Source organism: Cnephaeus nilssonii (assembly GCF_951640355.1).
Source record: "Cnephaeus nilssonii genome assembly, chromosome: 7".
Taxonomy (NCBI): Eukaryota; Metazoa; Chordata; class Mammalia; order Chiroptera; family Vespertilionidae; genus Cnephaeus; species Cnephaeus nilssonii.
In genome coordinates, this window is record NC_137078.1 from 102069392 (window position 1) to 102091567 (window position 22176).

At 69.4% G+C, this 22176-nt stretch overlaps 1 protein-coding gene and 1 long non-coding RNA gene across 6 annotated transcripts in view; one reads left to right on the forward strand and one right to left on the reverse strand.

The window, feature by feature from the left end:
• PRDM16 (PR/SET domain 16) overlaps positions 1 to 9679 on the reverse strand; it is a 278461-nt gene extending 268782 nt beyond the window's left edge. For all 4 annotated transcript variants that reach the window (XM_079777319.1, XM_079777318.1, XM_079777317.1 and 1 more), the window contains exon 1: positions 9511 to 9679. In XM_079777319.1, coding sequence (XP_079633445.1) covers positions 9511 to 9547 — 37 coding nt within the window. In that variant the 5' untranslated portion in view covers positions 9548 to 9679. The remainder of the gene's footprint in view (positions 1 to 9510) is intronic.
• A 721-nt stretch (positions 9680 to 10400) lies between these two features.
• LOC307103205 lies at positions 10401 to 17766 on the forward strand. 2 transcript variants are annotated; one of them, XR_013813797.1, is made up of 3 exons: positions 10401 to 10552; positions 10981 to 11254; positions 11955 to 17766. It is a non-coding gene; the product is annotated as an uncharacterized lncRNA (long non-coding RNA). The 2 variants fall into 2 exon arrangements; XR_013813798.1 differs by lacking the exon at positions 10401 to 10552 and having other exon boundaries at positions 10570 to 11254.
• Positions 17767 to 22176: the final 4410 nt, after the last annotated feature.

A 22176-nucleotide genomic window follows, 5' to 3' on the forward strand; every position in this document is an offset into this window, starting at 1 on the left:
AACGCCCTCGGGGACGCGGGACCCTCTGGGCAGCGCCTCATTCCGGACCTTCGAGAGGGAGGGAGCGGCGCCTGAGGGCACAGTGCCAGGGAGTGGGCTCCTGACCCCGGGCCGCAGAGGAGGAGCCGGCAAACGAGGACTGACCAGCTCTGTGCCCCCCACCCCCGCCCGGGGCCTCGGCGAGCCCCATCTTCAGTCCATGCTCAATGCTCCGCAGCAGCCCTAAAGCCCACTGCGCAGATACCAATGTCTGGCATTTTATTTTTTTATTGATGTCAGAGAGGAAGGGGTGGGAGAGAGAGAAACAGCAATGAGGAGAGAGAACCATGGATCGGCTGCCTCCTGCAACGTCCCCCACACTAGGAATCGAGCCCGCAACCCAGGGCCTGTGCCCTGACGCTAAATCCAACCGTGGCCTCCGGGTTCATAGGTCGACGCTCAAGCACGGAGCCACGCCGGCGGGCGCAATGCCTGAGCCTTTGAAACGTGCGCCCTCGCCCTGGGCCCGCCGCCGGAGGAGCGATGGGAGTGGGTTTGTAAATCCGTGTTCCCGCTCGGCGCTGGCTGCCACCCCGGAGTAGATGTGGGATTAGCCTGTGTCATTGGGGAGGGCACCCAGGCTTGTTCCGTCCCATCCCTCACGCGTCCACCCGGCACTTTCCTCCTGGGCCGAAACGCTGGCCGAGCCCTGCCTGCCAGAGGGGCTGGGGAAGGCGGCTCGGATCGCGTTTGAGCCACTGAATTTAAATCAGAGAGAGAGAGAGAGAGAGAGAGAGAGAGAGAGAGAGAGAGAGAGGTGCAGAAGCTAAGCCAGCGTCGCCGCCTTCCCTCCAGCCTCCCTCCCACCCAGGCCTTTCTCTTCGGAAATTACGCTGAGGGTCTGGCGACCCCTCCACCTGCAGAGGCCAGGCCGGGGGTGGGGAGAGCTGGGGTCCCCCAGGTGCTGGGGCTGAGGGTCCTGCTGGGTGGGGCTGGCTTTGTCCCCTTCCCAACAGTTTGGACAGAGGCCCAGCCTCCGGGGTCCGCACCCGCTGGCCAGCGAGGAGCCACGGCCCAGAGCGCCGTGGCGTGACCGCGTCTTCCTGTGAACGCCCCATTGCCCGGCCGAGCACCCTGCCGCTGCCCTCACCCTCACCCCGGTCTTGGGGCCCTGCACAGAGCAGGCCCACGGGCACCGTGTTGGACTCCAGGGGCAGAGACGGAGGGACAGGTAGACTGGATCCGCCCCGACCACAGACACCCCCAACCCCTGCAGGGACAGGGGGGCCTCTGATGAGGGGGAGTCGGCAGATGCCAACAGCTGTTTAAGCCAAGACGGCGGACGGCAGGATGGAGGGCCCGGCGCGGCCGAGGGGCCGGGAAGGGCAGGAGGGAGGCCGGCCTTGGGCACCACGGGCACCTGGCTGCGTGGCAGAGGGGCCGGGGCGGACCGGGCACCTGTCTCCCAGCTTGAAATCCTGAACTCGGGACCAGTGAGCCACGCGGCAGGAATCGGGGAGCCCTCAGCGAGCCCCACAGACGGGCGGGTGGCAGGCTGGGCTCTATGACGCTGACGCCTGGGCAGGGCTGGGGGTGGGCGCCCCCCTGCAGGGCCCCCACGAAGGTCAAGGTCGGGAGGCTGGGACCACAAAACAGGTTCCCAGCCAGGCCAAGGGCATGGCTTCTGGGTCCGGAGACGCAGCGAGTCCGGCGAATGCCCTGAGCTCCCTGGAGCAGGACTCCCTGCCCTTCTGCTCCCCCCGCACCTGCCCCGGGACCCTCCCCTTCCAGGCAGGAACACTCAGCACACACACACCATGCGGGACCCTCCAGAACCTTCCACGCGGTCATGCCTGCTGGAGGTGGGCAGGGGAACGCTCACGATGCACACGCTCACATTCTTCTCCCCAGTGCCGCCCTCTCCCCGGTTCCACAAAGGCACCGGCCGGTGGCCGCGGCGGGGACCCGGCAGCCCGGCGCGGAGTGAACGCAGTGCCCCGGGCTTGTGCCTCGGCAGCTGAGGCCGGGCGGGGGCTCAGGGGCGTGCAGGGCCCCGAGGGCCGGCAGTGATGTTTGCCCGGAGAGGGGCTTTGTTCTTCTTTCTAAAGTGGGAGCGGAGACAAAGCCACTTACTTCTCCGCCGGCGGCTCGCCCGCCCGAGGGAAGGCAAACCTGAGCCCAGGACCCGCCCCGGGCACGTGGAGGTCAGGCCTGCAGGGCCTGGTCCCCGAGCCAGGGAACTGGGGAGCCCTGGCCCAGGACCCCCGTCTGGCCCCACCGGCTGCCCTCCTCAGAAGCAGGAGGGGCTTCAAACCCCAAAACAGTGAGCCTCCCAGTGCCCCCCTGGAGCCCCCACTTTGAAATCGTGTCAAAGGAGAAGCCAGGTCCCCCCACAGCCAGGCAGGTGCGTCGGGAGGTAAGTGGCAGGGCGAGGGGGCAGTCCTCAGTTCAGCCAGAAATGACCAAGGACATTTGTGGGAGTCCCCCTGGCAACCCCTGGGAGACTGGGGGACCTCCCCCCCAACATGGCAAGACAGCAGCCCTGGCCTCGGGCCTCAGACCAAGCCATGCCCGTGGGCGCGACGTGGGCATGGGCAAGGGGTCAGCCCCCAGAAGCCGCCCGGGAGCCTGCCCGGGGCGGAGGCAGGAGGCACGGAGGCCGGGCCTCACAGCAGAAGGGCCCCGTGTCCGCCTCCACGGGGAGAGGCCGCCGGCCTCCTGCAGGGGCTCGGGCGGCACAACTGTCTCCTCGGGGCACATCTCAGAACCGGAGGCGGACGGCGCTCTGCCCGGCACCCTCCCTGGGCCCAGCTAACCATCTCCAGCCACATGCCCAGGGGAGCGAGGGGCCGGCCCCCACTCCTGGCTCACGGGCCGGGCCAGGGCCTCGGCGGTGAAGCTGATCCCCACACGCACACACACACACACACACACACGCACACGCACACACATACAGGCCCACACACAGGCGCACCCTCTGCACGCAGCTCCACGGGTGTGGGCGGCAGGTGCACAGCCTCGGAGACGCGGCCAGTCTGGTGGGCGCCCTGACCCGGCGGATCTGGCAGAACCTCCCGGCGCTCGGGAAGCAGGTGTGGGCCACGGGCGCTGGCTTCTGACAGGGCGGCCGAGGTGGCAGCGCTCAGCAGGCTGCTCAGCCCCAGGCTGGGGCGGGGGACACCGTCCGGGGAGGCTCTGCCCCCGGCCAGGCCCTGCGTGTTCACGGAGCCTCCCTCCACGGAGGGCCGGAGGGGAGGCCGGGTGCCTCGGGCGCCGCAGCACCAGCCTGCCGGTCCCCTCGGCCCCGGGTGTAGGCATCTCAGACGCGGCTGACGCTGCCCCAGAGTCCGACGCGGGAGCGGGGCCGAGGGGGATGAACAGGGGACCCGGCCCCGCAGGGCTGTGTCTGTCGGGCAGCCTCCCGCCTCCGCCCTGAAGGATGAGGGTTCGGGTCGGAAGCACGGGCGGCGGGATGTGAAACGCGCGGATAACCGGAGCCTCCGTGAGAGGAGATAAAATATTCGCCGGGACCCAGCCATGTTTTCAAATGATTATAAATTATGTTAACAGTGCATTTGCAAAGGGTTATAAAAACAGCCATAATATATTTTTTTTCCTCAGATTCTAGAATTACCAGTGTGACAGCTAATGCAATAATGATTTGTTTCAAATGCCAGTGTTTAAGCTGTATAAAGCTGATTTTATACATTTTTCCAGTAGGCCGCATTGTAGTTAATGAAATTAAACACACCAATCGCATTTGTCCCCAGGGGACGAGGAACTGAACACACCACTGGTTTATTTTTTTATTAAAATAAATTGCAGCCGGCAAGATGGACTAATTGCATACAGAATTGAAAAAGAAACATTCCATTGATATAATTAAGCCAATTTTCATGGACATAAATAGTTATAGTGGATATAAAATAAGCAAAGCCTTCCCCCGATTCGGCCTGCCCTCCGTTTTCGCCCAGAATGTTAACTATTAAACAAACACGCCTCTCCGAGCGGCTCTGCTGTCTGTGGGCTGCGTGCATCGCCCCTCAGAGTCTCAGCGAGGCCGGCCAGGCGGGCAGCCCGGGCACCCCCAGACCACAGCGGATCTGATGGTGAGGCCCCGAGAGCCGTGTGGTCAGAGCAGGAAGCGGCCTGGGCCACAGGAGCAGAGCGCGCGAGGCCGCCGGGGCCTGGCGTCCACAGAGGTGCCGGCGTGAGGATCGGCCGAGTGTCCAGGCTGGACCAGGGACTGCAGCCCCAGCTCCCTGCCCTGGGCAGGCCCACCTCCCCCTGATGGCCTGGGGGAGGGGCCGTGATTAGGAACCTCAGGGTTTGGGGGGAGGGGGAGCAGACAGGGCCTGCCCCTCCTGCATTTGCTAGGCAAAGACACGACGTGGGGGTTCTGCACCTGCCCTGGAACAGGACACCAGAGCGGGGGCCGGCGGGGAGGCGGGGGCCAGGCTCCGGCCAGCCCGGCGGGCGGGTAGGGAGAGAGGCCCAGACCCGGGAGGAGGAGGAAGTGGCCGGGCAGAGGCCGGGCGTGCAGGCCACGAGCACACGGAGCCTTATCCGCACTCTACGTGAGAGCCGACCTGGTGCACGGTGAGCACCGGCCCGGGGAACGCTGAACGCCGACACATTAGAAACACGTCCTGCGGAGACACCTGCCCTTTGCCGTTTGTGGGGGAGCTAAACAAGAAACCGGGGGGGGGGGGGGGGGCGGGCGCAGGGGCTTCGTTTAAGCGACACTCCGTCGCAGCCTGAACTTGCTGTGTGACCTGCCTGGGTTCCTTGACCTCTCTGCGTCTGGGCCTTGACGTCTTACCCTGAAAAGTGGTGCCAGCAGCCACCCTGCACCCTTCCCGGGGCTGGGGTCCCATCTTCCACATGGGCCATGGGAGCCTCTGAGGGGGCCCTGACCTGCTCCCTCGCGGCTGGGGGTGGGCAGGGACGGGCAGGGCTCCCAGCGGCAGGTGTGGAGCCCACGCACAGGGCCGGGCACCTGCCTGAGCTGTGCTGGCTAGGCGGCCCAGGGAGGCGGGGTCAACCCTGGGAAGCCTGACCCCACCCTCCCCCTCAGGCCCCCACCTCCGCACCTCCTCTCCCACCCCTCACCGCCCCAACTTAGACCCAGCCGGGCTCCCGCTCCGAGGTTCCCTCATCTCTCTGAGCCTGGGTCACTGTCGGAGAAGCAACTTAGAATGGGGTCCCCGCCCGCCCCCCCCCACCTCCCTGCGGAGGCCAAGCCAGGGTCAAAAGGGGGGTGGGGGGACGGACCTCACCGGTCGGGAGGGGACCAGGGCCCTGCGCAGCCCTCGCTGAGAACCCGCTGCGCGGTGCGGGCAGACAGGAAGCTGCCGCCGCGTGGTAATTGGCCGTAACTTTTTGTGCGGCGAACCGGGAGCCGCGGAAGCCAGGGGCTCAGCTCCGGTCCCAGGCCCCGCGCCCCCGGCGGCCCACACCGTCCGGAGCCCTTGGCCGCCCGGACCCGCTGCGAGGCACTCGGCTCCCCTCCCTGTCCCTTAGCCGGAGAAGTTTCTCTCTCACGGACGGCGCCCGGCAGCTCCTCCCGCCCAGACCTGACTGCCCGTCCAGGACTTGTTACAGGGTTTGATTCAAAACCTGATAAACGGCATTTAGCGCTATTTGAAATTTTTAAACGAAATCACTGAAAGGATTTTTAATCCTGGATAATTTTTGTTGAAACTCTAATTACACAGCACCTTAATTACCAGCCCAGCCCCCCAAGGCTCCCTAATTGCCTCCTAATTGAATAAAACAGGGGGCTAATCGCGCCCAACGTGGCCCAGAGAGCTGGCTCACCTCCCCCCACTCCCGGGCCAGTGGGGGAGGCCCCCGCCCCCCGGGCCCCACCGCCGGCACCTGGCCTCTGAATGCAAACGGGGACCAGGTCCCCTGCCCCGCGCTCCGCAGCCCAGGGCTGCGGTGGGGGAGGCCCAGCCTGCTGCTCTGGGAAAGCGGGGGGCGGGAGGAGCCGGCCGGAGGGCTGTGTTCCGGACCCTGGAAAGCAGAGGTGCCCTCCCCGGGGGCGGCCGCCCGCAGGTCACCTCACGAGCAGGACTCGGCCGCCCCGCCGTTCCCCTGCAGGCCTCGGGCCACCGCACACCCACCGGCCGGGCGAAATCAGAGCCCTCGGGCTTCTGCGCGCCGCGGGGCACCTGGCCTTGGCCGCCAGCCCTGCCCCCGCCCCTCCGCCGCGTCCTGTGCTTTCGCCCGAAGCGGGCTGGCGGCTCCACTCCTGGGACACTGGCTGCCGACGTCCAAACAGGAGGCTGCGTCCCGGCTCAGGGCAGAGGCCGTGGGGACGGGGCAGACGGAGCGGGGAGAGGGCAGGCCCTTGGAGACGCGGCCTGGCCTGCTTCACGGGGAGACGGCAGAACGGCGAGGCGCTCAGCCTCCAGCCCGCTCCCCCCAGCCGGCCGCACACACCCCCCTGGCACACACAGGAGACTCACAGGGTGCTGGTCTAGGGGCGGCAGCACCCCCGGCACACCCAGGGGTTGGCGGCCGGCACCCTGAGGACAGCACCCCAGAGCTGAGAAAAGTGGTGTCTGAGACATGGGGTGTCACCCCCATGCGGGTCAGGCCCTGGCTGGGCACAGTCTCTCCGTCTCCGGCCCATCCTTCCCCACCCCCCAAGCACAGAGGTCAGGAGGGCACCGCAGCTGTGCGGACCCCCCACCTGCCCACCTGGCTCACAGCAGAGGCGGGAACAAAGCTGCTGTCAGGCACTGCGTGGTGAAGTGGGGGGCAGGGACAGCTCCCGTTCCCCAGCGGCCCGGAAGGCCGGCCTGTGGGAGGGAGCCTGGGCCGCCTGAGCCCGCGCTGCCCCTGCCTCGGGGCGCAGGCTGAGCCCGCGGTGGGTCCCCAGCAGCTGAAGGCAGGCCCGTCGCCTCTGCCCTGGGAAAACTCCACTCAGAGTCCCCAGTGCGGGCCCCCCAGGTGCCACCAGCGTGCAGGCTGGCAGGAGGGTGCCCTTGAAGGGGGTCCTTCCTGGGAAACACGGATGCACGTCCCACCTCCGGGCAGCCCCCCCAAGCTCTGTGTCAGGGGGTCAGACCCACTGACCTGGCCGTCCTTCCCTGCTCAGCACATGGCTGCAGGCACCACCAGGCCTGGTAACCTTGACCTCTCCCCTCAGGCCCAGCCCCTGACCCCTGCTGGGAGGTGGCCTGGAGGGGAGGGTCCATGCAGGCACGGCTGCTGCCCCTGCCTCAGATGCAAGTAATGGGGTCGGGTCCCCAGGGACGCCCCCATCTGCGTGAAGCACTGTCCCTGACATTAAACTCCGCAGCGACTCCTGCGCTCCGCGCCGGGCAGGCGACCGTCTTTCTGGGCGGGCCTGGGCCGCCTTGTTGGGGATGGTTGGGGGCAGCGACCCGGCTAATGGGGCCCGAGAGGGAGGGTTCCCCGGTGCCGGCCCTGCTGCCGGCTCCAGCGGGGCCTGGGCCTGACGGACCTGCTCACGGTGCGTGTCCTCACCCAGGACCCGAGGCAAGGGAGCTGCACTCCCCGGTCCGGTCCCAGCCTCGGCCCCAGGCTCCTGTGGGCGGTGGGGCACCCAGGCACCTCTCCAGGCCTGAGCACAGCTGGCCCTGCCGCCTGAGCCGCACCTTCTCCACCTGCCGGAGGAGCAGGCAGAGCTGAGGGCCCGACCGGCGGCCGGTGCGAAGTTTCCAGCTGCCTCTCGCTTGCAGCGAAGGCCGGGAGAAGGTGGCCACCGCGGCCAGCTGCCAGGCTGGGGCTCCAGTGTACCCCCACACACACAGACCGGAAACTGCACACACACACGCACCCCCAGGCCCGCAGGGAGGCAGGGAGCCCTGGGGCAGCCCAGCCGGCAGAGAAATGGAGGCCTTGTTCGCACCAAGAGGGGCCAGAGGTCAGGGGAGGCCCGGGAGGCCAGGGGAGGCCGAGGCCAGGAGCACGGGGGGCGGAGGCTGGCTGGGGAGGCGCTCCCGGGAGGCCCCCACCGGGCGCGCAGGGTCCGGCCTCCGGCCTGAGCCGGGAGCTGCTTTTCCCCGCGGCCCCACAGGGCACGGGGCTGCGCCCGGGACTGCGGCCGCGTCCGGCTGCGCTGGGCCCAGTTCCGAACCCGGAGCACAGAAGTTCTTCCCAAAACGGTGGCGTGTCCGCCCCCCAGGCTCACGCTCGGGGTTGGCCCAGTGCGGGGAGGCCGGCCGGCAGGGTCGGGCCGAGGACGCCGGGCTGAGCGGCGCGGTGGTCGGGCAGCGATCCCAAGGGGCGCGGGCCGGGCTCCCTTTCCGCCGGGGCTGGCGGTGGGCGGAGAGGGCGGCGGCGGGAGCGGGAGGCGCGGGCTCCACTCCGCGCGGCGCTCGCCGCTTCGCTGCACCCGGGCCTGGGCCAGGGCTGCGGGAGCCGCACTCGCCCGCCGCCGCCGCCGCCGCCCCCACCTGCCCGCCTCCTGGGCCGCAGCCCCGGGCCCAGGGCCTCGCGGGCCGAAGGCGCCGACGCTGGAGGTCCTCGGAGGGCGCGCGGGCGGCCGTGCAGGCGGCGGGAGCGCCCGGCCCGCGGCGGAGGCAGACCGGCGGCGAGGACCCGGAGGCGGCGGGCTGGGCGCCGGAGCCCGGGCTCAGCGGAGACGCAGCGAAAGAGAAAGTAAGACCCGGGCCGGGCGGTCTCGCCGGGGCAGCCCCGTCCCCGACCGGCCTCGCGGCGAACGGGCGCCGAAGGGTCCTGGCGGGGCCGCGGGTGCGGGCGGCGCGGCGGTCGGCGGCGGCCCGGCGGGGTCACTCCAGCCGGAGGCACCGGCGCCGGGCGGCCCGCGTGGGCTGCCGAGCCGGGCAGGAGCGCCCTCCGCCGCGCGGGGCACCCGCTGGGAATGCACTTCGCGACCGCAGTTCCGAGCCCAGGAAAACGTCTCCATTTTGCTCCCCGAGCGGCTGCGGCCATCCCGCCTTCGCCTCCGCCGCCTCGCGCCCGGGAGCCGGTGGGCGCCGGCCCGCGCCCCCTCCTCCGCCCCCTCCGGCTCGGGGTCTCCCTCCTCCGCGCCCGGCCGGCGGACGCCAAAGGCGGTGCTCTAGCGCCCACTATTTCAAAAGCCCGGAACATGACTTGACCGGGACGGGAGCCGCTCGGAGAGAGAGCGGAGAGCGAGGAGGGAAAAGTTGCTCTCCCCTTTCGTCAACTTTTCGCTAACTTTCGCTTTTCGCTCCCCTCCACCCCCAGCCCTCCCCCTCCGCCCCCCTCCCCGGCCCCCACCGCGCGCCTCGGGTTCCCGGGCCCGAGCGCCTGACAAGGGGGGGGGGGGAGGGGGTTCGGCGAGGAGGGGGCCGGCGCCTTCGGGGAGCGCGCGGCCCTGCGCCCCGAGCCTCCGCGCCGAGCCCGGCTGCCCCGGAGCGCGGGAGGCGGAGCAGCCCCCGAGCCGCGCCGGCGATTCGGGGGCCGGGAGCCTGGGGCGCGCCGGCCGCGCCCCGACGCGCACCCCTGGCCCGGGCGCCCCGGCCCCGCGGCCCGGGCCGGCGGGCGCGGCGGGCCGCGCGGGAGACTTACTCTTGGCTAGCTTCCGCGCCCTCGCCTTGGATCGCATGGTGTCGGCTCGCGGAATCTCTCTCCTCCTCCCCGAGTCCAGAAGCAGCCACACACTATCTTCATCTCCCCAGCATTGTCAGTTTGGACACCTTCGCACATGCGCACAGAGCGCTCAATCTGACACCCCTCGCCGGGGCCAAAAAAACTTTGCAATGTATTCATCATCCTCATCGTCGCGCCGCCGCCGCCGCCCGCCGCCGCGGCGCGGGATTGGGGGGCTCTCCGCGGCCTTCCCGGGCTTCACCTCACTGATCTCTCCCCCCGCCCCCGGCCCCCACCCCCGTCCTCCGCGCAGCTCGGAACTGGCCCTTTAAGAAAACATTCCGGGCCGGGCGCTCCCGCCCGGGGCCCGCACCCCGGACACTTTAAAAGGACCCAGGTGGCCCCGGAGGCGAGGGGACTCCCCCCCCCCCTTCCCTGCGTCGCGTCGTGCGGCCGATCCCGCCCCGCCGCGGGATGGGGTGGCGGCCGCGCTCGCCCTCCGACTTCCTCGGCTGCAGGGGCGAGCGCGCCCGTGGTTGCGACGCGGGTCTGGCTGGTTTGGCTTCGTTTTCTGGCATTTTCGTGCTGGTTAAACAGCTCTGCGTTCACCGTGGCCCCAGCGCGCTGGTCCCCCCGAGTCCCCCGGGCCCCCGCCCCTGATCCGCGGCCGCCCAAGGGCGTGTCGGGGTCCGCGCGCCCCGGCCGAACCCGGCTCCTCCGAAGCCCCCTCCGGGCCGCCCCCTCGGGCCCCCGGGCCCCCGCCCCGCCCCTTCCCCACTCCCAGCCGCTGCCGCTCCGGGCCCCGCGGCTCAAAAACAGCAGCGCCGGCGCCGCCAGCTCCGTGCTCGCCGCTGCCCGGCCGGCGGGCGAAACTCAGACCCGCCGCCCGGGGTCCGCGCGGAGCTGCGGGCAGAAAGGCGCGGGCACCGGAGGCAGCGCGGGGCAGCCGGCCGCACACGGGGCGTCCCGCACCGCGCTGACCGGGGCAGCCTGCGCACTCCCTCCCGCCTCCGGCCCCCAGGTGAGTACCGGGCGGGCTCCCGGAGCTGGGCGGCCTCCGGGGACCGGGGCCTCCGGACACTCCCCCTGCCTCTGGGCCCAGGTGTGTGGGGTCCGGAGGGAGGGCCCGCGGAGCAGGTGGAGGAGGGCGGGAGCCGACGGGGGGCTCCTGGGCCCGCTGCCCTCACCCGCGGAGGCCGTGCACAGGGCCGGGCCGCGCACAGGCAGGGCTTCTGCGTGGGGCGTGGGGACAGTGGGAATTCTCAGTCGCCTGTCTGGGGTTCAAGAACGAATTGCAAGGAACCGGAGGCCTGACCCCCGCCTTTGGAGAACCAGGGTCCTGCCGGCTGCGGACTCGGAGCCACCTGGGCGGAACCTGAGGCTGGAGGGAAGGGGTCAGGGCTGTGCTGCTGGGGGGCCTCCTGGCCATGCCCCTCCCCGTGTGCGCAGTGAGACCCCGTGCCTCCCCTGGGACCTGCACTCGGACCCGAGACCCCCAGCAAGCAGAGGGCCGGAGAGCAGGGGGCGCTGGGCCAACGTGTCCCAGAGGAGAAGCTGGACCCGGCCGCTTCGCAGGAGCCAGCCGGCGTGGGCCGGGCCTTCTGCCCTGCGCCTCCTCAGCCTCCCGTGGAATTCGAACCCCGACGTGGCTCCCTGCCGGGGGTCCAGTCTTGCGCCTGGAAAGAGAAGGCACCGCAGCTGCCTGGCTGGTTCAGGCCCCCAGGTGAGTGTTGCCCTGGGAGGGACTGCGCACCAGGGCCCACCCCGTCTTTCCAGGATCTGCCCCCCTCAACCCCCAAACCCTATCTTTCCCATGAGCTGGACTGGGGGGGGGGGTCCCCGGCCTTGCTTCCAGGCTCTCTGTGCCTCCTGGGGACCAGGGCCACTCCGGCGGGGTGGGGAGGGTGGCTGCTGGCGGAGGCAAGGGGGAAGGTTGCTGATCCCCAGAGCTCTGAAGCTGCTCCCCCAACGCCCCCAGCAGGGCAGGCTCCAGCCAGTGGGCCTCACCCGGCTGGGCTGCTGACCAGAGAGAACCCAGGTCACCCTCATGCTCTGCACCCCAAGACCTCCCAGCAAGGTTAGGGGTGAGGCCTGGGAGAGTGCAAGGTGCCTGTGAGCACTCCCCCTGCAGAGGGGCCCCTCCCACCCCGACCCCAGCCCAGCAGGTCCCCAGGCCCTGGAAACAGCCAGCAGACCAGGCGGTTAGGGAGACCCAGACTTCGGGGGGCACCCAGCTCCTGCAGGCCTTCTCCTGCTCCCTCCCCCAGCTCAGGAGGTGAAAATCCTGAGCCCAGGCCAGGCTGGGCCGGGGCACCCTCGGGGGGGGGGGGGGGAGTGCAGCTCATGGCCTGGAGGAGAGGGATCCAGAGATGAGGATGGGATGACGGGGAGACAGGCCCTGATGTCCACCCCCCCGCCCCCAGGTGCCGCAGCTCCTGGTCTCCCTCCCGTCAGCCCCGTCAGCTTCAGGAGCCCAGGCAGGCCGTCCCCAAGGCCATGGTCCTGGCCTGGCTGGGCCCTGCCCCCGCGTGGCCAGACCTAGAAGGAGAGCCGGCCAGGCCTGCGGAGTCCCAGCGAAAGCCAGAATGAGGGAACTAAGAGGCAGGTCCCCCTGGGCCCAGCTGTGTGTCCGCCCGCAGACATGTGGGGGACTTGGGGGGAACAGGTGTGGGAGGTGGGGGGCAGCTTTCATTCCGTTGATACTAAAAGGTGTTAAGGGCAGTTTTCAGCGTGCGCCCAGCTCCCGGGAGACGGGTGGGCCAGGCCACTTGGGGGGCTGTACCCGCCTCACCCCATGAGCGCAGGCTTCGGGCCGGACCGTGGAGCTGGAGAGCCGTGGGCCGGGCTGGCTGCGTGGACAAGCCCTACCCTCTGCGGCTTGCGATCGACTGTCGTGGGGTCAGGGGGCGGCAGAGAGGACGTGACCGCGGACTCCGGCCTCAGGGAGCCTCCTCGGCCGGAGCCCCGCCTGCTCCCAGCCTCCCAGGGAGCGGGGAGCCCCGAGGGACGGGGACCAGCCTCCTGTGGGAAAGGGTCAGGTTTGGGGGAGCCAGGCAGGCCCTGCAGCACCGCAGTGAGCAAGGCAGTGTCACGACCAGTGAGGCGGGTCCCAATTGGGGGGCAAGGGGGAGAGCCCGTGTGCACTGAAACCGGAGCCCCCCAACCCCCACGCCTTGTGCTCCCCAAGCTCTGCCCCAGCGGTTCTGGGCCCCATGGATTCCAGGTCAAGGTGCTCACCCCCTGACTCCCGCTCAGAGAGGCCGAGTAGCTAAGAGAACGAAAGCCCTTCCCCCTCGGTTTACACGTGGGCGCTCCTCCCAGACCCCCGCTGCCCGAGGGCCCCCCACCACCACCAGCCCCCCCCACCACCACCAGCCCCCCACCACCACCAGCAGCCCTCACCCCACGCGGGGCCACTGAATCAGGCCGAGATGCGGGCTTCTCTGGGGGCACATTGGCCTGCCCCATCCCCGGGGAATGTCTGCCGGACCTGAGCAGCAGGAACGGCTGGAGGCGGCCTGGGGACCCGCCAGTTGGGTTCCCCCTGCGCAAAGGGGAAAGCGAGGTGGTCTGGGCCCCGCAGGAGACTCGGGGGGGGGACTGGGTGCGGAGGCCTTGCCGCCCGCCAGGGTGAATGGTGAGCAGGAGAGTTGGATCTAGAAAGGGGGTGGGGAGGGGCACAGACTACTACCACCCACCGGGCCATTTCCTCCCCTTGGGGCGGCCCCGCGGCCCCCAGCCCCGGCCTCCCTCCCACCCCAGATCACTTCCAAGGACAGGACACGGTGAGTTCCTGCCGAAGCCCAAGCCGAACCCCATGGCAAGGCTGCTCCCTGCGCTGCTCAGAGCGGAGGCCTCCCGGCACCCACACCCGTCCTGGTTCTGGATGGGGTCCCCAGGGGCCTGGGGGTGCTCCCGACCAGCACTTCCCAGGAATGGGAACCATGTGGGCCAATTTCCAGCACAGCTACCTCCTTCCTCAGAAGACCTTGTCCCAGGAAGACGGGCAGCCTCCTGGGAGCCCCGAGATTTCTCTGCAGCCCCTGCATTCTGGGGTCCCGGCCGGGGCCCCGATCGCTCAGGAATGCAGAGGCCTCACGAGCATGTGGGGGCACAGTCAGGAGCTTTTTCCTTTTTGTTCTGATTTTTCATTGAAGAGATGGAGATACACAGGGGCCTGAACTCCCCGTTGGAGCCGGGAGGGACTGGGCTCCTGGGCGAGGTGCCGGGACCCCCTGACGGCCCCCCCCCCAGCGGAGCGCACGTGGTTCGCAATCAGGAATCTCGTGGCCGCCCCGCCGTGGGGCTCCAGCAACTGCGCGGCAGCCGCCGCCGCGGGGAGCAATAAACGAAATCGGTTTCCCACGCTCTCCTGCTCCATCCAAGAGCCTTTCAACATCTGCCTACGAATTCTGCCCTTCAGTTTGCGTCCCTCCTGAGCTGGGAGGAGCTCACCCTGCACCCCAAATCGCCAGCACCTCTGGAGAGGGGACCCTCGCGCCACCCGCACTCCCCGGCCGCCCGCCGCGCTGCCCGGAGCAGCTCCGTTCCCCCAGCGCCGGCCCTGGGCGCCTGCAGAGCTGAGCGAGGCGTGTGGGGGGCTCCCCGCGAACTGAGCGGGCGGCGCTGGCACGGCGGGGGCTCCGCTCGCGCCCGGCGCCCGGTGGACGCTGCCGCAGCCTCCTCTCCGGTTCTGGCTGCGTGCAGGGTGCTAGCAACAGCGAAAGCGGCGAGCCGCGTGGCTTTCTGGACGCCACGTCCATCCCGGGAGCCGCCGGTGGGGGCCCTTCCCTCCGGGCCCCAAAGGCCGAGAGCTGAGGAAACCAGACAGGCTGCTGGCCCCCAGGAGACGCCCCAATGGGCTCCCGCCCGAATCCACACCTGGGTTTGCAAAGGGCCTTCCTCCCCGCCTCGCCCCTCCCCGCGCCAACCCTCCTATTTGGGAAGGGAAGTTCGCCTTTGGTCCTGAGGGCTGGATCCCCTGCAGGTGGGGCCCTGGCGGGAGCTGCAGTAGGCTTTCCTCCAAGCCTCAGTTTCCCCGTCTGTGAAATGGGGCCTGAGGAGGACTGATGGTGGAAACCGCCACGCAGCCCACCCTTTGGGGCTGAGCTTGAGCGGCGGGGACCAGAGGGGTCACCAGACCCGAAGGGGGGCGTGCAGGCTGCTCTTAGGGACCTCTGCCCATCCCCGCCCTCTGTGAGCCCCCTTCCCAGAGCGCCTCTCTCTGGGGCTGGGGGCGGACGAGGTCTCCCTCCGCCCTGGACAGGTCTGCTGGCCCTCGGCTCCTCTCAGGCTCCTCAGCGGATGCAGGGAGGTCACCACACCAAGCTCCCACAGGGGAGGGGCCACCCGCACCCCATTTCTCGGAGGGCAGATGCTGGGGCTGCCAGGGAGGGAGGGCAGGACAGAGGCCCTGGCCCCAGCCGAGCTCCTAGGAGGGAACGCACCCTCTCCCTCCTGCTCCCCACGCTGCCTGCCCGCCCGCCGGGGGTGGGGGACATGGGACGTGGATGTTCCTGGCTTTGGGGGCCTGCGTGTCCCAGCGAGTCTGGGGGTACCCCAGGGCGTGACCGAGGAAGCCTGGGCCATTTGGCCTCCTGTAAGCTATCCCGCTGGTGTTGGGGCGGGACTGGGGCAGAGGAGGGGGCGCCGAAGAGGGGATGGAGCAAACCTCCCAGGCTGCCCTCTGCTTCCAGGCAGGACTGGGGAGCGTAGAGGGAGGGGGCTGGAGCAGACGGGGGGGGGGGGGGCTGCACGGACACCCCCTCCCTCCCAGGCTTTGCTTGCTAATCAACCTCTGATCTCTCATTGGGCGGGGCGGGGAGGCCAGAAAAGGGCGAGGCCAGGACCTCCCGCAGGGAAATGCCTGCCCTCCGCTGAGGTGAGGGAGTCCTCCAGGGCCGGGGCCTCCGGTTCCTGCAGAAGCTGGGCACCCAGGTCCAAGCAATGGGCTCAGGCCTCAGGTTTGCCACCTGGAGCGGGTGAAGGAGGGAGAGTGCCCCCCTCCCCCCTGCATCCCAGACCTGAGCCCCCAATAAAGGAACCGCAGCCCAGAGGCGGGGCACACTGCCTGGCTCTGGGTCCGAGCCCCTGCAGCCCAGGCAGCTCAGAGACCTCCTTGAGGACGACTGTGGCCCAGGCCCCAGTGACAAGGGCAGGTCCCAGCCCCGAGCAGCCCCTCACTCCCCGGAATGGCAGGGTGATAATGGAGTCCAGCCCGGTGCCCGGTGCCCGGTGGGGGCAGCGGAGGGCTGCCTGGCTCCTGTGGCACAGGCCCTCCCAGGGCAGCGGGCAGGGGGGTGCTGGGAGGGCGGGGGGATAGGAGGAGCTTCAGCGTAGAGCCAGCCTCTCCCCACTCCCTCCCTCTGGAACCCTGGGAGCCCTGATTCTGGATGTGGGGGCAGACAAGCGGGGCGGCGGGGGGAGCGATTGTGGGGATCCACGCATGTGTGTGGGGTCCCCACTGGAGCTTCCTGGGAGCTCGGCGGGTCGTGGGAGCAAAGACTGCTGGTGGCAGGGGCCCACGTGCCCTCTTACCCCTGCTCTCCCGGAACCAGGGCCCACCCAGGGGCTCCGAGGGGGGGTCAGGGAGGGAGGGCCGAGGGCCGCAGCCCCTTCCTGGCTGGGTGCAGCGGGGAGTGTGGAGGGACGGCACCGCAGGCGGGGCTTCGGGGCTTCCAGGGTCAGCCCCCCCCCCCTTGACCTTGGCCTGGCCCAGTCTGCCCTGCTCCGAGTGGAGGCTGCCTTAGGGCGCTGGTCTCCTGGCACCTGGGAGCCCAGGCATGCTCACTCGTTCCTTCGTCCCTTCATCCCTCCTTCACGCCTTCACCCACGGGTTCGCTGGCCGCCAGAGGCCTCGGGAAGAGAGAGCTGCTGGAACTGAGGTCCCCGGGGGGCGCCTGGGGCTCCTGCACACCTGGCTCCCGGGAAGCCCCCGTGCCTGGCGGCCTGGAGCCTGCTGGGAGCTCCGCGCAGGGATGCATGGCTCACGAAGGAATGAAGCGCAGAGCGCTGGGCGGGTAGGGAGTGGCCCATGGCCTGGTGCGGCCCAGGGAAGGCCGAAGGCCACGGGCGCCTTGAGGGGACGTGGGAGTGGAGGCATTGCCTGTGCTGTGACCCCTGCCCCTGCACCAGCTGCCAAGGCCGCCTGCCTCCCGCCCCAGCCCTGGTCCACGGAGGGGCCCGAGCCGTGAGCAGGCCTCCAGGTGCCCAGGGCGCACACACACACACGGGGCGCAGCAGGAGGAGGGCGCCAGCTCGCCTGCAGGCCTCCGGGAGGAGGGCCGGGACGGTTGGCAAGTGCCCGTCCGGAGACTATCCACGGGGTCCCGGTCAGAGCGATCCAGCCGGCGGTGCCAGTCTCCTGTGCCAGGCGGGCGCCTCCGGTGCCCTGTGACCCTGAGGAGCTCCTGCAGCCGTCTGCCCCCCGAATGGGAACCTGAGGCTCAGGGGAGGCGGTCACGGGGTGGGCGTGGGGACCGCTGCCTGACAGAGCCCCGCGCAGGCGAGGGCACAGCACCCGGAGGCCCCTCTGCCCGGACCCTCCCGGGGTGAGCGAGCTCCCGGTGCCCCGGCCTGGCGGCCCCCACGTGCGCCTAGCAGCCACCGCGACGCTGATTGGCGGGTCCAGAGCCCAGCCGCTTGGGGTCGGGGCTTCCTGAGTCCAGCCCCCCCGGGGAGCCAGGGCCCGTGGGCGGCCGCCCCAGGACTGCCCTGGGAGGTGGCCCCACAACCAGCCAGGGGCTTCGGGGTCCGCTTGGGGCTCAGAGGCCACGCCCGTCAGGCTCAGCATCCGGGCTTCCTGTCACGTCTTCCCATCGTGAACGGTGTCGCTCAGAAAGGGCCCGTGTCAGCGAGGTGTGCCCGAGCCTGGCCCACCGGGGACGGGCCGTCTACTACACACCGACGAGCCGTTCCCACGGGAGAGAGACGGCCGCGTCCCGCAGATGCGGGGCCTCTGCCGTCGGCCGTGAATCAGCGGCGGCGGCTGTGCGGGCACCTCCCGGCAGAGGGTGATTCTCATCCGGAGGACGAGGGCCGCCCTCCCCCCCCCCCCCCCAGCTTTTCTGTGTAATAATCACCTTGGCTTCACCTCCGCCTTCAATTTGTACAGCTGGACCTGTTTACCCTCGCTCCGCCGGCCACTAGAAAGGAAAAGCGATCGCTTAAACAAAGCCATTGAAAACGCGTCGTGTGTGGATTCCTAACATAAATAAATCACACAGCCAAGATTTATGTTCTCCGAGTGATGTCATGCCTTGAAGTCGGCCTTCCCATCGGATCTGCGCTCCGAGGCCCTCCTGGTGTGTGCATGTGCATGTACGTGTGTGTGTGTGTGTATGTGTGAACGTGTGTGTGTGAACGTGTGTGTGTATGTGCACGTGCGTGTGTGTGAACATGTGTGTGTGAATGTGTGCGTGTGTGTGTGTTTGTGCGTGTGTGTGAACATGTGTGTGTGAATGTGTGTGTGTGAGTGTGTGTGCGTGTGTGTGAACGTGTGTGTGCGCGTGTGTGCTTTTTGCAAAATAAGAAAAGCCACCTGGCATCCGGGCCGCCCTCTCTGCTCAGCCCAGGACGGCGGACGGGCCTGTCCCCGGCTCAGCTCAGCCAGCAGAACCCACGGGGGTGGGGGGGGGGGTCCAAGCCCAGGGCCGCTGCTACAGCCTGTGCGCTTGCACTGGGCGTGGGGCGGCCGGAAGACTGTCCACGCCGCCCGGAGAATTTGCGCGGCCCCAGCAGGCGTGGAAGGTCCCCTGCGGCCCCAGAGCCCACGACGCGTCTCGCCACAGAGACTCCCATCGAAGCGAAGGAGGAACCGGAAAGCCGCCTCCGATGGGGGCTGAGATGGGGGTTTGCGGGCGCCACGCAGGACGGGCCGTACCGGGCTGACGAGCTGACGCAGCCACGGCGGGAAGGAACCTCGGAAACCCGATGCTCAGCGAGAGCAGCCACGCGTGGACGGTGCGTTCGTGGGACGTGTCCAGGCCGGGAAGTCCTTGGAGACAGCAGATCGGGTAGACTGGTGCGGGCCAGGGCTGGGGACGGGTGGGGGTCACTGCTCAGGGGGGACGGGTGGGGGTCACTGCTCAGGGGGGACGGGTGGGGGTCACTGCTCAGGGGGGACGGGTGGGGGTCACTGCTCAGGGGGGACGGGTGGGGGTCACTGCTCAGGGGGGACGGGTGGGGTCACTGCTCAGGGGGGACGGGTGGGGGTCACTGCTCAGGGGGGACGGGTTCCTTTGGGGAGAACAAGAGCTTCAGGAACCAGACGCTGTGGGCGGCGGCACAACATGGACAAGGGGCTCAGTGCGCAGACTGATCGCTGACGCGTGGTGAGACGGGAGTGAGGCCTCAATAACCTGTTATTGAAACAGCCACTCCTGACACGCACGTCTCAGTGGCTGAGCGTCGGCCTAGGAACCAGGAGGTCAGGGTTCGGTTCCCGTCGGGGCACAGGCCCGGGTGCGGGCTCCATCCCCAGAGGGGGGCGTGCAGGAGGCAGCCGGTCCATGATCCTCTCTCATCATGGATGTTTCTATCTCTCCCTCTCCCTTCCTCTCTGAAAGCAATAGAAATATATTTTAAAAATAAAGAGCGTTACACTCCTCTTTAACGCTTTTTTCACGTTTAGGAACGAGCATCCCACTGGACCAGTGTGAGAGGCGCAGGCCCGGCCGGGGGTCGGTGAGCCCTGGGTGACCACTGTCGTCCGTGGACCCTTCCCCGATGGCACCCCTTCCCAGCACCCGGGATTTGTGCCAACAGCGACCGCCTTGTCTTCTCCCCGAGCGCGGAGGCCTGGCCGCAGCCTCGCTGTGGACGCTGACAGCGGCTGAGATGCGTGAGGAACATTAACATCGCCACCCCGGGCCTGGCCTGTTTGGCTCAGTGGAGAGAGCGTCGGCCTGCGGACTGAAGGGTCCCGGGTTCGATTCCGGTCGAGGGCATGTACCTTGGTTGCGGGCACATCCCCAGTGGGGGGTGTGCAGGAGGCAGCTGATCGATGTTTCTCTCCCATCGATGTTTCTGACTCTCTATACCTCTCCCTTCCTCTCTGTAAAAATCAATAAAATATATATTTTTAAATCGCCACCCCGAGCCAGCGAAACGTGGCACATCCCGCCGTGGGCCATTCCCTGGCCACACAGAGGACGGCGGCCCGCCTGGCCCGCCGCGGCGTGGATGAGCCTCGCAGACGTGCTGCGTGAAAGAAGCCGACGGTCAAGGCCACCACGGGATGCTGTTCACAGGAGCGGCCAGGACAGGCCCGGCCCGGGGACAGGCGCGGACTGGCGGCTGCGGCCACGGAAGGAAAGGCAGTGGCGTCCCGGGTGGGGGTGGGTGTCAGGAAGCCGTGATGCCGACCACAGTCCGGCTCCACCCCGGGCCTTGCCGGGAGACCCGGGTTGGGAGCCAGCGGGGAAACAGGGCTGACAAGGCGGGGCGTCCAGCAGATGGCAGGGGGGCCATGCCTTCATCCGAGCGGCGCACATTCACTGCACACCTACTATGTGCGGCATGACCACGGGGCCCAGGATGCAGCCGGGACCCACGCAGACAAAACCCCCCGAGCCCTCCTCCCACGGAGCTCACTCTCCACCGGGAAGCAGCCGAGTAAGATGCACAAGAACCCGCACAGACATTGGAAGGTGGTTCCCGCTGGGGAGAAACAGGAGGGGAGAGGGGGGAGGGGCCGGGGGAGGAGCCGGGGGAGGAGCCGGGGGAGGGGCTGGGGGAGGAGCCAGGGGAGGAGCCAGGGGAGAAGGAGCCGGGGGAGGAGCCGAGGGAGGAGCTGAGGGAGGAGCCAGGGGAGGAGCCAGGGGAGGAGCCAGGGGAGGAGCCAGGGGCAGGAGCCAGGGGGAGGAGCTGGGGGAGGGGCCAGGGGAGGGGCCGGGGAGGAGCCAGGGGAGGAGCCAGGGGAGGAGCCAGGGGAGGAGCCGGGGGAGGGGCCGGGGGAGGAGCCGGGGGAGGAGCTGAGGGAGGAGCCAGGGGAGGAGCTGAGGGAGGAGCCAAGGGCAGGAGCTGAGGGAGGAGCCAGGGGAGGAGCTGGGGGAGGGGCCAGGGGAGGGGCCGGGGAGGAGCCAGGGGAGGAGCCAGGGGAGGAGCCGGGGGAGGGGCCGGGGGAGGAGCTGAGGGAGGAGCCGGGGGAGGAGCTGAGGGAGGAGCCAGGGGAGGAGCCGGGGGAGAGGCCGGGGAGGAGCCAGGGGAGGAGCCAGGGGAGGAGCCGGGGGAGGGGCCGGGGGAGGAGCTGAGGGAGGAGCCGGGGGAGGAGCTGAGGGAGGAGCCAGGGGAGGAGCTGAGGGAGGAGCCAAGGGCAGGAGCTGAGGGAGGAGCCAGGGGAGGAGCCGGGGGAGGGGCCAGGGGAGGAGCCAAGGGGAGGAGCCAGGGGAGGAGCTGAGGGAGGAGCCAAGGGCAGGAGCTGAGGGAGGAGCCAGGGGAGGAGCCGGGGGAGGGGCCAGAGGAGGGGCCGGGGAGGAGCCGGGGGAGGAGCCAGGGGAGGAGCCAGGGGGAGGAGCCAGGGGAGGAGCTGAGGGAGGAGCCAAGGGCAGGAGCTGAGGGAGGAGCCAGGGGAGGAGCCGGGGGAGGGGCCAGGGGAGGGGCCGGGGAGGAGCCGGGGGAGGAGCCAGGGGAGGAGCCAGGGGAGGAGCTGAGGGAGGAGCCAAGGGCAGGAGCTGAGGGAGGAGCCAGGGGAGGAGCCGGGGGAGGGGCCAGGGGAGGGGCTGGGGAGGAGCCGGGGGAGGAGCCGGGGGAGGAGCCAGGGGAGGAACCAGGGGGAGGAGCCAGGGGAGGAGGAGCCAGGGGAGGAGTAGCCGGGGGAGGAGCCGGGGGAGGAGCCAGGGGAGGAGGAGCCAGGGGAGATGCCGGGGAAGGAGCCCGGGGCAGGAGGGCCCACTTTCCCACCGGGAGGCCCAGTGAGGCTCCTCGGAGGTGGTGACATTGAGCAGAGGCCTGAAGAAGCGAGAGGGAGCCCTGGGCACACCGGGCACAGCGCTGGGGTAGCGGGAACAGCCGGTGTGGCCGCCCCGAGGAAGGTGGCGGGTGAGGCTGGGCCAGAGGATGGAGGAGAGGAGAGGAGGGCCGCGCAGAGGGGCCGTGCGTGGCGGGCGAATTCAGGCTGAGATGGGACGGGGATGGGTGCCCAGCCGCCCGCAGCCGGGAGTGTGCCTGGGTGACACGGCGGCCCCGCGCCCTCACAGGCGGAGAGAGCCCACGGCCGCGCGGGCTTTGACTGAAGGGGACCCTGGGCTCAGGGACGCGCAGCTTCTAGGAGAGGAAGAGCAAGGACGTGGGTTCGAGGCCCTCCAGAAAGGCGCGCAGCCCCCCGCCCCCCAATACCTCAATGTCCCCGGACACCAGCGAGACCCTGTTCAACGGCCCTGGGTGCTGTCGCAAGCCCCGAGTTGGTGGGGTTTGTCACGGCAGCCGCAGGACACGCATGCAGAGGGGGCGGCCGGAGCTTCAGCCGGACAGGCCAGGACAAGCCGGCGAGGGTCAGGGTCGGAGCCAGGCCCCCCAATGAAGACCAGGGAACGGGACTGCAGGGATGGCCCCCTCTCCCCCCGCCCCCAGCCTCTCCCGCTGTGCCCTCTGGGAACGGCTGTGGTCCCTGGCTCCCTGGAGCCTGCCTTGTCTTGGCTCACAGTT